Genomic DNA, 13500 nt, shown 5'->3' with positions numbered 1-13500 from the left:
TAAAAATATAAGTAAAAAAAATAGCCCCTATAGTGTCATAACCCATTAAAAACTGCTATGTTTTGATACATATTCTAATCTTTTTTTAGAATTGCTAAAAGTTGAATTCGTACTGTATTTTCAGTTCTGAGTTTTGCTTTTCACTTAATGTGGCAATTATTTTCCTATATTACCAAAAACTTTGGTATTATAGGTGATTTTAATTTTCTTTGTGCTTTTCTGTATTTTCCACAGATAACATGTGCTTCAGGTGCTTTCGTACCTGAAAGGGAAACAATTCTCTCTAAGAAAATCTTATAATTTATTTAACCTGGATAATTTATTTAATTGTTCTTCTTTCATTGGATATTGAAATTGCTTCAGATTTTAAGCTTTATTAATAATTCATTGATGACCGTTTTTTGTGAATAAAGCCTTTTCTGTTTTTAGGGTGATTTCCTAGGATTATTGCCAGGAGTGGTATTATGGAAACACAGAGTATACACATATTTAAGATTCTTGATATATGACAATTTTTTTTTCTTTTAAGTCATACCAGTTTATATTTTGACCAGTAGTATGAGTTTGCTTACGGAATGCATGTTTATCAGGAGCCCAAGATCTGCTAGGCATTTTACTTTATTTCGTTTAATCCTGCCATAATTCTTTGAGGTACTTACTGTCCGTATTAATAGGCAAAGGAAGTAAGGCTCAAAGAGGCTAAAGTAACCTGCTCCCAGTTACACAGATAAGGGATGTTGGGATGCAAATCCAGATCTTTGTGATACCTCTACCCCTAAGAGCATATATATCTATATGCTTGAGTTTTTATTCAGGTTATTCCTGTGGTACTCAAGTACTTAACATTTAATTTATTGAGGTTGTTAGAAAGTAGGGGAAAAAAATGGGATTAATTGTTAGAAATCTCTCTCTTGATCAAAGGAACCATAGAGGGAAAATTATTTTTTGCTTGAAAACAGCAGTGTTCTAGACATGCATCATTCCCCACTGTGGCTGTCAAGATGTACCAGTTTTGTAATATCATTTGTAACAGAGTTCATATTTTGTTTAGAATGTAGTTAGAAAAACTGGAAAAGAAAATTTGGGAACCTTGGAAGTTAGTCTTCCATTTTCCTTACCCTCTCACAATCATCACCATATCCTGTTATTTTTATCTCTAATTTCTCAAATATGTTTTTCATTTACACAGTCTTATTGGTTTAGGCCTTTTACATCTTTTACCTGGGTTTTTATCACTTTATAATTGGTCTCCCTGCCTGCAGTTTCTTGCCTCTATGAGTTCCCTTCCAACTGATCCCAAAGTTAATTCTTTCCTTTAAAAAAAAAAGTTATTATATAAATAATATGTTTAAAAACAAAAAAGAAGGAACATTTACTGGTAAGGCTAAAATACTATTACCTCTCCTATCCTAATCCTTCTCTAGAACACTCAGTCTGCTCTTAGTTTCTCTGCCTTTGCACCTGCTGGAAAGTCTTTCTCTCCCTTCTCTGCCAGAAGAATATAGTTTGTCCTTTGAGATGCAGCTTGTATACTACTACCTCTTCTGTGAAACCTTTCTAGTTTACCATGGCAGACGCCTTCTCTAGCGTGTTCAGTCTTTATTATTGCCCTTATTACGTAACTCTTTAATAATTTCTATACCTCTCTGTTGGCTCATCTAGGGTTTTATTCCCTCCTGCTGAGTGCTTCCTTATTCACCTTGATACCCTTAGCCCTGGCAAGTGCCGTACACGTGCACACACACATATATTTTTGAGGCGTTCTATTTTTGTTGAGTGAGTGAATAAATGAATAATTTTATTAATTGTAGTAAGAATGGCCTTAGGGAGAACCAGAATCCAAACTGATTATTACATGATTATGTGATAAACATGGAGGTCTATATTACTCAGATTACTATCATTTGATTTTTTTCAAACTTAGGTTAACTTATTTGATTTTTTTAAAATTTTATTTCATTTTAATGTCACTCAAATGAATGTACATCACATATAGACCATAAAAGAGATTTTGAAATGAAAGCAGGAGTTTTACCGCTAACTCTTCTTAACTAAGGAAATATTTTACACATCTAGTCCTTGGGTTCTAGCTGTACAATGTATAGTAGTATTTGCTGCTTTTACTCTAATAGTAGAAATTTTTAAAAGACTTAAAAAAAAATCAACTCAAAGTTTTAGTTCTGTTCTGTCCAGATTATCAACCTGCCTTGGCCATCTCTAACTCAGTCCAACCACCACCATTGATTTTTGTTAGTTTATATCCCTTCTTTCTGTCCTGTGACCTGGCCACTACCATTTTAAGAGTTCATGTTCTGTGTGCTTTGACCTGAAATGATTCTTCACCTTATATGTTCTAACTCCCTCCATCTCTAGCTAGGAGGTGAAGCACAGTGCTAGGGCCAGAAACAAGCCTTAATGCTGGTAGAACATGTTTACATATATCCATATTCCGTATTGCTCTCAAAACATATTTGTATTATTAGCCTAGAGCTGTTGCTTGATCCTAGAACATATAGCACTGTGGTTGTCAAGTTCAACACTTTATTCCTTTGCCCAGGCAGGTTAGGAAATAATTGCCCTTAAATTAGGTGAAATATGACTTTCAAATATTTCAGCTTTTCCATGGTGTTTTCAGATGTGTGATGATAGGATTCCTGAATATTAACTTTTTAAATGTTCAAGTTCTTATCTACAAAGAATTAAAATCGTTACAGCTTTCGTACAGTGATTTTTTAGTGTGTTCTTATATTTGTGTGTTGGTATGACTTAGAATTTTGTGACTCGTATGTTGATTTTTTTTTTTTTTTTTTTTGCGTTACGCGGGCCTCTCACCGCTGTGGCCTCTCCCACCGCGGAGCACAGGCCCGGCGGCCGTGGCTCACGGGCCCTGCCGCTCCGCGGCATGCGGGACCCTTCCGGATCGGGGCATGAACCCGCGCCCCCCGCATCGGCAGGCGGACTCCCAACCACTGTGCCACCAGGGAAGCCCTCGTATGTTGATTTTTAAAGTGGTTGGCGGATTAGAACTATAGCATGGCACCTAGCTGTCAGGCACCATGAAGCCTCAACCTCCGGTTTTCTAAGTAATGCCCAGTAGAGTACTGTGTCACTCAGGGTCAGACTCCGCCTGGGGCTTCAACAGTCTCTGCTCCTTTTCATGGCTTGCAAGGTCTTGTCTGTCTTTCAGCTATTGCCTCCTCCAGACATCAGTTATGGCACCACTGAACAGTAATGGGACCACTGTTCTCCTAGTCTCGGGTTCAAAATCCAAGTCATTTTTCAATTTTTCCTTACCCTTATATCCAGCCAATCATCATGCTTGATGATAGGACTCATCGATTCTCACAAGCACTAGTAACTTCCTTCCTAGTCTCACTGCTCCCACTCTAGGTCATGTAAGAACACCCCCTGTTCCCCACCCCACCCCCAACTCTAAACCATCTACATCCACTGAGTAGCTGAGTTGTCCTAAAACCAACTGTTTTGTTCAATTTTGACCTCAGTCAGAAACCTTTTAATGGCAATTGCACATATACACACCCACACACACACATACACACATCTCCCATTGGCAGCTGGATGAACCCAAATTTTATCCCAGTATTCGGGGTCTTCCACATTGACTCTTAGTCTTTTTAGTCTCATTTCCCACTCCTTCCCCAGTGTGTTATAGCTCCTGGCCATCCTAGAACTTGACTGGGACTTTTTTTTTCCCTTAACCTCAGCCCATATCAGTCCCTTTGCACACCTGAAGTGATCTCTCCTGCCTCTGAACACCCCCTATACTTTATTTTATTTCTGTTTATCTTATGGCATGTTATTGCCCAAGTAGTGCTTTGCAGTTGACCAAAGTGCTTTTGAATCTATTACTTTATTTAATCTTCACAACCACTCTGAGGGTAAGTAAGACAGGTGTGTCTTATCACAAGGGAGGAAACCAAGACTTGAGGAGGGGAGAGTGATTTGCTCAAGTTTTGTGATTAGTAGAGGGTGGGGCTAAGACTGAAATCCAAGCCTCCCGGAACATAATCCCCAAGCTCTGTCCATTACTACCTTTCCTGGTGCCTGAGTCTGCACTTAAATGTAAGTTTGAATACATCTTTTTCCAGTTATCAGTAAGTTACTTAAAGTTGTGTTTGATTCCCCTAGAACATATGTGAATATATGAGTGAGCCCATTCATACGTTAAATGTATTGCAGTTTAATGTTCTTTCCCGTTCACATGTTAAAGGTATTGCAGTAAAATCATGCTTCCCCTTTCTGAGCCTTATTTTCCCATCATTTTTTTTTTTAAGTAGAAATGAAGGTTACTTGGTATATTATAAATAATAAAATATTGTTATAATATAAATAATAAAACTGGAGCTTTGTATAATGAATTTAATTTCTGGAATAGCTTTTCCAGCAGTGCACTTCAATTCACAAGTATTTATTACCTGTGAAGAGATTAAGCCTAATGCTAGGCTACTGAGTGGTTCCACACTTTTCAAGTATAAGTATCGTAAATTTTCATATAGTTGTAACTCTAATTTTTAGCTTGACTGGATGGGAACTAATATACTGACAAAAGTTGTTGTGACTTCAGTAACAATTCTAATGGATTTGAACTTTATTCATTATATGATCTACATATATTTGAAAAATGATGGTGACACATGTACCAGACCTCTAGTATTTAGTCTACAGGAAATGCTTTGTACCCTTAGTACTTAAGATATTCCTGGTAACTCTGTGATTCCTAGTTGGGAATGACTGCTGTGGGGATTCTGATGTTGTCCTACATCACTCATTGCTGCCTTAGGGAGTGTCATGTGAGAAATTTCTTGTAGAGCCAAGTAGTTGGAAAAGTGTTGCTTCTCTGAGAAACTGGTTTGTGTTCTACTTTTTGCCAGTGATGAATATGCCACTGACCTCTCCATTTTCAGATTGGCCTTTAGGAAGCTCAGAGCCAAGTCAGTCAATCAATCAATCAATCATTCATCATATGTCACTCAGTCATACAGCTGTATAGATCCCTATTGCCCGCTTAAGTTTTCCCTCTTTTTACACTTTAACAATTGTTACAACAATTGTAGTTGTAGTTTGCTTAGCCCTGGTTTTTTAATTGATATTTTAGCATCTTATTGTATATGTTTCCCAAAAGCCAACTAAAATTCTTTGAAAATGAAGTGGGATATAAATACTCCAGCCTTTATTTTGTAACCAGCTATATTTTAGGCACTAGATATATCTGTTCTAAATATTGATACCTATATGCCTATGTATTGCTTTTATTGCTGTGTAGAACATGCTCCAATGTCAGAATTTATATGGAAAAGTTAAACCTAAGCATACTATTTATTAGAAAAATGTAGTTTCATTTAATATGAATTGCTTTCAAAAACTCTTTAAAGATTCTACTTAAGTATATCTGAAAAGGTGGAGTATCTTTTCTGGGAGGAAGCAAAGCATTGTGACAACGGTGTGCCTCTGCTAGCAGATAAGAGATCACTCCTGGCAGTCAGTGGTACTTTAAAAATCCACACTTGGGACTGGGAGTTGTTTTTTTTTTTTAAATTGTTTATCCTTTTGCATTGTGTACCGTGTATATATAACCTATTAAAAATTAATTTTAAAAGTTCACAGTCGGGCTTCTCTGGTGGCGCAGTGGTTGAGAGTCTGCCTGCCGATGCAGGGGACACGGGTTCATGCCCCGGTCCAGGAAGATCCCACATGCCGCGGAGCAGCTGGGCCCGTGAGCTGTGTGGCCACTGAACCTGTGCGTCAGGAGCCTGTGCTCTGCAACGGGAGAGGCCGCAACAGTGAGAGGCCCACGTACCGCAAAAAAAAAAAAAAAAAAAAAAGTTCACAGTCATTTTCAGTAGAAGTATAAAAAATTTCTCTTCCTACCTGTTAGACTGTGAGCTCCTTGAAACCAGGAAGTGTGCTAGATTCCCCTCTGTATTCCTGAACCTAGCATAGTGCCTTATACATAGTAAGCCCCCAGCTAGTGTGCTTAGATGTGAATTGGAAACTAAGAGTTGTAAATCTCAGTAGGATCACAGCTAGAAATTACTAACTGTAGATAACTCACGCCCCCTTAAATCTGTACGCTCTTTTCCGAGTGAGGATGAGACCAACTTCCTGGCTCTGAAGTAAGATTGGTTTTTACTGAAATCCATTAAAAGAACTTAAAAACAAGGTAGTAGAATTTTACCTAGTCAGTTTTTCAAAACAGGGGGTTTGTGTTTGTTTTTATATTATAGTGTGGGATTTTTCCAAATGTGACCTCAAGATGGCTTTTTATCTCTTTTTCCAGATCTTTGTAGAATTTGATGGCTGTAGCTGGAAGCAACACTCCTGGGTTAAAGTTCATGCTGAAGAAGTTATTGTACTTTTGCTGGAAGGGTCTCTAGTATGGGCACCCCGGAAGGACCCAGTCCTTGTCCAGGGCACTCGAGTCTCAATTGCACAATGGCCAGCCCTGGTGAGTGACTTTTATTAGCTAGGAACATATTTGGGCTTTATTCCTATTCTATATGGTATTTACCCAATAGCTGAACTCTTTAGAATTCCCAAAACTCCCAGGGCTTTGTCCTTAACACACTTTGATTCTGAAGTTACCAGAGCAAAAACTGGGAGAGATCTTTTCTCCTGTGTCTTCCCATACTTTTTGTATTAGATAATATTTGATACTTTGTTTCTAAATAATTTTTTACCTTTTCTTTTCTCATAGTTATGTAATGAAACAATGTTTGTAATCCTTAAAGTCTTTTTTTTCCATAGAAACTATTTTATTTTTTTCCAGCTTTTTTGAGATAGAATTGACATATATAACATTTTGTAAGTTTGTGTACAATGTGATGATTTTTTTATATATAGTGAAATGATTGTCACAATAAAGTTAATTAACACATCCATTGTCTCACATAGGTTTTTGTGTATGTGGTAAGAACTTTTTTTTTTTAACTTTGCAGAACACTTTAATAATCTCAATAAGGTATAATAATCTCACTGTTTTATAGAGTACTTTCCTACATATTATCTAATTTGCTTCTCACAACACATATGTGGTAAGAACTTTTAAGATTTGCTCTCTTAGCAACTTCCAAGTATACAGTACAGCATTATTAACTATAGTCACCATGCTATAGGTTAGCTCCCCACAGCTTACTCATCTTATTATTGCAGTTTATATCCTTTGACTACCTTCATCCATTTCCCCCACTTCCCCCACCCCTGGCAACCACCAGTATATTCTCTATGTCTGATTTCAGTTGTTTTGGATTCCACATGTAATTGAAATCAGACCATATTTGTCTTTCTCTGACTTATTTCACTTAGCATAATGCCCTGGAGATTCAGCTGTTGTTGTAAATAGCAGGATTTCCTCCTTTTTTGTGGCTCAGTAATATTTCATTGTGTATAATATTCGTGTGTGTGTGTGTGTGTGTGTGTGTGTGTGTGTGTGTACACCACATTTTCTTTATCCATTCATCCATCACTGGACACTTAGGTTGTTTCCATGTCATCGCTATTGTAAATACTGCTGCAGTGAACATGGGGTTGCAGATATCTCTTCAAGATATGATTTCATTTCCTTTGGATAAATACCCAGAAGCAGGGTTGTTGAATCATATGGTAGTTCTATTTTTAATTTGGGGGGGAACCTCCATACTGTTTTCCATAGTAGCTGCACCAATTTACATTCCCACTGATGGTGCACAGGAGTTCCCCCTCTCTACATCCTTGCCAGCACATGTCATCTTTGTCTTTGATAATAGCCATTCTAAGAGGTGTGAGGTGATTACTCATTGTGGTTTTGATTTGCATTTCCCTGATGATTAGTGCAGTTGAGCCCCTTTTCATGTACCTGTTGGCCATTCATCTATCTTTGGAAAAATGTCTATTCAGGTGATTTGCCCATTTTTAAATCAGATTATTTGTGGGGGGGGGGTTGTTTTGTTTTTAGCATTTTAAATTAATACCCATTTATTAATTGGGTAAGTTAGAAGTACAGACACTTTGTGTCCTACTTCTTAGCTCAGAATCTTGCAAGGCAAAAATTGGTGTTTGCAATGCTATGTTCTCATCTATAGTAGGTAGTCCTCTTCTAACCTCCCATGTTTATGGCAGAATTCAGTTCCAGTCTCCTTGCTGGCTGTCAGCTGGGGATATTTGTGGGGGTTTTTGGCTCTTGAGTTGTATGAGGTTTTTTTTTTTTTTTTTTTTTGAGGTTTTTTTTGATATATTTTGAATATTAACCTTTTATCAAATATATGATTTGCACATATTTTCTCCCATTCCTTATGTTGCATTTTCATTTTGTTGATCATTTTTTTGCCTTGTAGAAACTTTTAAGTTTGAGGTAGTCCCACTTGTTTATTTTTGCTTTTGTTGGTTATGTAGCATGGCTTGTGGGATCTTAGTTCCCCGACCAGGGATTGAACCTAGGCCCACAGCAGTGAAAGTATGGAGTCTTAACCACTGGACCACCAGGGAATTCCCTAAAGTTTTTTGTTGTTGTTTTTTTAATTATTAAGTTTTGTTTTCTGAAGTCAGACAAAATAGTGCTGTAAAATTTAATTCTGAGAGTATCCATTTGTTTCTATCTGTTCTTTTAGCAAAGTGTAGGCATAAATAGATTTTTTAAAAAAATCTAATTCTCCTATTATTAACCAAATTAAATAATATTCAAAACAAAACTTCTTAACCTATTGATTATACATATCATCACTTACTGAACTGTCTTTTTTCATTTGTTTTTAAGACCACTTTCTAGTTGAACTTTTAGAAGAAGCTCAAATGGATCTGGGTCCCTGGGTGACTTTAGTAGGCAGTTTATTTACGAAACAGTAATGTGAATTTGCCCATGCATATTTATACCACTGATCATTTTAGAAATCTCATTAAGGTTTCAGAAGTTCCAGAGATGATAATGGTGTGACTCTTCATTCTGGAAACTTACTGTAATTTAGCCCTCTTGGAGCCTGACAAGATTAGTCAGATCGCTAGAGAGAATGAGGAATTTCCCGTTCTTCTTGTCCTTTTTAGCTGTAAATAAGAGTATTGAACTGACTTTATGCTCTGGTTGGCTTCATATGATTATTTGAAGGGCAGATGCTAGGTTGGGAATGTCTCTGAGGACTTATGCTTTAGCTTATCTATATTTACTGGGGTGAAAGATACATTAATAATGGATATTTTCTCTGCAGTTAGATATTCAGTTGAATTGTTATTTATTTCCTTTTCCAAGTTCTAATCAATTTCTTGTCATTGTACTTCACAGACTTTCACTCCCCTAGTAGATAAACTCGGTTTGGGTTCTGTGGTTCCAGTTGAATACCTTCTGGATCGAGAGCTTCGTTTCCTGTCAGATGCTAATGGGTTGCATTTGTTCCAGGTACTTAACACTTGGTCTAGTCCTAAACTTATTTCTCTCCTTGCTAATTTCTCTGTTGATTATAAATAGGGTGCTTACCCTCCTTTTTTATTTCAGATAATATTTTTAATATCGTTATAAAATTACAGAGAATGGTGGGAATCTTAGATTAAAATTTTAATATTATTTCTCAACAGTCTCAACCAAGGTTTCTCAGCCTCAACGATATTGACATTTTTGGTCAGTATTCTTTTTCATAGGGGGCTATCCTGTGTATTGTTTGATGTCTAACAGCATCCCTGGCCTCTACCTACTAGATGCCAGCACTGAGTTGTGATAGGCAGAAATGTTTCCCAACACTGCCAGTTGTTCCAGAGGGGGCAAAATCAGCCCAGATGAGAACAATGGAGTAAAACAATTCCATGGATGCCACAGTTGATGGTATATGCTTTCAAAGAGATGGAATAATAGAAAAAGCAACATTTTAGGGAGGATAAAACATCAGTTTAATCTTGGAAAGGCTGGGTTGAGGGGCCCACAGAACACCCCATGATTATCTCAGAGGTCAAATGTATTGGTCTGGCTATCATCAGTCTGCACAGGTGGCAGTATAAGTCAATTAATTATATTGTCCCCTTTTCTTTTAACATTGAATCAAGTTCTTCCTCCCAGTAATTCCATGTACCTTTTAAAGTTTCTTTGCTCTCTTGAAAAGTATATTTGGTAGCTGAGGCTTCTTTCCTCCTCTACACACCCCCACCCAACCCTGAAACCACTTAAGACCACAACTCTAAGGGTTTCCTCAGAAGAGATGGCTTCCCAGAGGTGGCTGCTTCTATAACTTGAGTCTAAGAGGTCCTATACTTACGTCTGTGGCAGGGAAGCTGGGAATTTGGGCTGGTTCCAAGCAACATTAAATATTGAAGAGCTTAGGTATATTTTTAGTTACAAAAAAAGGGATAAGTTAGTAGTTTAAACAAACTAGTGTCTGAGTTAGCGTTTCAGAATTTATGGAGGACAATATTTATTTCTCACTTGTAAGGGTTACTGTCTGAAGGTTAAAAATTAGGAGACTTCCGGGCTTCCCTGGTGGCGCGGTGGTTGAGAGTCCGCCTGCCAATGCAGGGGACACGGGTCGTGCCCCGGTCCGGGAGGATTCCACATGCCGCGGAGAGGCTAGGCCTGTGAGCCATGGCCACTGAGCCTGCATGTCCGGAGCCTGTGCTCCACAGTGGGAGAGGCCACAACAGTGAGAGGCCCGCATACCGCAAAAAAAAAAAAAAAAAAATTAGGAGACTTCCAAGAGTTTTGCTGTCTTATTGAGGCAGCCAAGAGCAGTATTTCCTGAACTGTGTTCTGTGTAATATTAATGATTTTTTTGTTGTTGATATGTCTTCCTCCCTCATTAGGCCTCACACCCTCTCATCAATCTTGCTTTATTCATCTCGTAATCCTAGTGCTTATATGAATAGGCACTCAGTGAATGTCGGATAAGTATCAAAATAAACAAAAAGATTTACATGGAATAAAATGTTTTGTGGTCAAATAAGTTTAGAAACGCTGACCTAAACATGTTTTTTTCCTACATGTCTTCTCAGAGCCTTTAATATACTGTCGTATGTAGAAAGATATAGTATGCAGTTGACCCTTGAACAACACGGATTTGAACTACACGGGTCCACTTATATGTGGATTTTTTTCAGTAAATACAGTACCTATAAATTAATACGAATTTTTTTCACATTATCTTTTCATTTTTGATATCTAGTGTTACTAATACTTATAACATCTAGTGTTTTGTATTATATGAGGCAGTCTTGATGTAGTGTACTGACAGATGATTCATCTTGTAAACAGACATCATAAACTTAGGGTATCAATAAATACAGGACTTCCCTGGTGGCGCAGTGGTTAAGAATCCACCTGCCAGTGCAGGGGACGCGGGTTCAATCCCTGATCCGGGAAGATCCCACATGCCGCAGAGCATCTAAGCTCATGTGCCACAAGTACTGAGCCTGCGCTCTAGAGCCTACGAGCCACAACTACTGAAGCCCGCGCGCCTTGAGCCGGTGCTCTGCAACAAGAGAAGCCACTGCAATGAGAAGCCCGCACACAGCAACGAAGAGTAGCCCCGCTCGCCACAACTAGAGAAATCCCGCGTGCAGCAACAAAGACCCAATGCAGCCAAAAATAAATAAATAAATAAATTTATTAAAAAAGAAAAGAAAACACAAAGGCAAACCACAAACTGGTAGAACCAATAAACGTCGGGAAAATATTTTTTTTAAAAAAAGTTATATGCAGATTTTTGACTGCATGGGGTGGGGAAGCAGTTGGTGTCCCTAACCCCCCCCCACCTTGTTCAATGGGGGTATAATATTTCCTAAACCTAAATGATCCTAGCATCCTTAACTTTTTTGGGGGGGCCCACACCACTTGGCTTGTGGGACTTTTGTTCCCTACCTGGGGATCAAACCTGGGCCCTTAGCAGTGAGAGCTTGGAGTCCTAACCACTGGACCACTAGGGAATTCCCCTAGCATCCTTAACTTTTGTAGAGCATCTTGTGAGACTAGGTTTCTATGGAACATTCTCTGGCAAATGCTGATGTAGAGCTCCTCAGGGGTATAATTTTTCTCTTCTGGTTAGATATTATTGGTACTTACTTCAATATTCCGTTTTTTCTTCTTTTATCTTTATCAGATGGGAACAGATAGCCAAAACCAGATTCTTTTGGAACATGCTGCTCTGAGAGAAACAGTTAATGCTTTGATCAGTGACCAAAAGCTGCAAGAGATATTTAGCCGAGGTAAGAACAGGTGGTCCTCTGTCCCTGAATTCTGAATCAGGTGTATGGTCAGTGTTGAAAGTGATAGAATGGGGGGGACACCATGCAACTCTCAACATTTGTGCTTGTCTTCTTTTTGTGGGTGGTGTCAAGAGTAACTCCAGTTAGCTAGATCTCTAGAATAGATTGGAAAAACAAGATCTCACTCAGACCACTATTTCCTTTTGTATTACATTTCGTAATATGCAATTTTGTCTTTCTTTTTTTCATTTCTTAAATATTTATTAAGTACTAACCTCATACTAGACACAGTGTTAAGGTACTGAGGATATAACCATGAACTGGAAAGTCTCTGCCCTTGTTGAGCATTACTGTCTATAAGGTATGCTCTAAAGACTGTTAACAACAACAAATAACAACTTAGAGTGTAAGGTATGTTCATAAAGAAAGGTGTCCACAGACTCATTCACATTAACAGCATGTAAATTTTTAAGAATGAAAACAAAAAAGAATTACTAGCTTTTATTAGCTTTTTCAGTTCACATACAGATTTTGCCCAAGATTCTACGCAAAAGGTAGACTGTTGCCTCATTTATCCTTCCCTTCGTGTTGTACATCTACTCTACGTCCTTTCTGACCCTCGTGATAATCATGCTTTTCAATGAAATAGGATCCTTGGTTCTCTTTTGTCAAACTAAATCTAAATAGGTAAAGGTAAGAAAACTTGCCTCTTTGGGAAAGGAAAGTATCAGGGTAAAATGATGTTTAATAATCAAGGAAAGGTATGGAAGAGGAAAGAATGTGAGGAAAAATAGCAGAGAGAAAAAAATCAAGTGGACAGAATGAGAGGTAGAGATGTTTATGAGTATGTATAGAAAATTTAAGCTTAATTGTAGCTCTGAAAGATAATAATTTAAAATAAGCAGTGATTTAGCTATCTAGTCTCAAATGTATAAGATATGTAGGTGAGAGAAACTGTCCTTCTTGGAGGGCCAGTTGAAATTGCAGGGTAACATTACCTGCTGCTAAAGTAATATCTTTGAAACTCTGTGTTCCTAGGAAGACAGGTGCTATATTTGTTCAGACTATTATTAGTGCAGAGGCTGGAGACCTCATAAATTGAACTCTCCACCTACTGTAATGAAAGTCAGATAGCAAAGTGTAAATGGTTATATATCATTCCTATGGTAACATAACAAAATAGTACATTCAACTTACTGGCCTCCCACTTTTTTAATGTATATGTCAGATAGATCTGAGTAGATTTTCACATTACCTATAGTTTTTGATTTGTAAGTTTCTTTTCTCTTCCCTGTATTACTTTCTAGAATTGGAAGATTGAGATAAGGTAGA

General features: G+C 37.8%; 1 protein-coding gene across 1 annotated transcript in view; it reads left to right on the top strand.

Annotated features, from left to right (window-relative positions):
• Nucleotides 1-13500, top strand: part of KDM3B (lysine demethylase 3B) — a 59190-nt gene that overhangs the window by 6784 nt on the left and 38906 nt on the right. The window contains exons 2-4 of the mRNA XM_060008767.1: nucleotides 6299-6466; nucleotides 9269-9382; nucleotides 12063-12168. Of these exons, the coding sequence (XP_059864750.1) occupies nucleotides 6299-6466; nucleotides 9269-9382; nucleotides 12063-12168 (388 nt within the window). The remainder of the gene's footprint in view (nucleotides 1-6298; nucleotides 6467-9268; nucleotides 9383-12062; nucleotides 12169-13500) is intronic.

Source organism: Delphinus delphis, chromosome 3 (genome assembly GCF_949987515.2).
Source record: "Delphinus delphis chromosome 3, mDelDel1.2, whole genome shotgun sequence".
Classification (NCBI taxonomy): domain Eukaryota; kingdom Metazoa; phylum Chordata; class Mammalia; order Artiodactyla; family Delphinidae; genus Delphinus; species Delphinus delphis.
The sequence above is the reverse complement of the archived record's forward strand: the minus strand, read 5'-3'. Positions and strand labels throughout refer to the sequence as shown.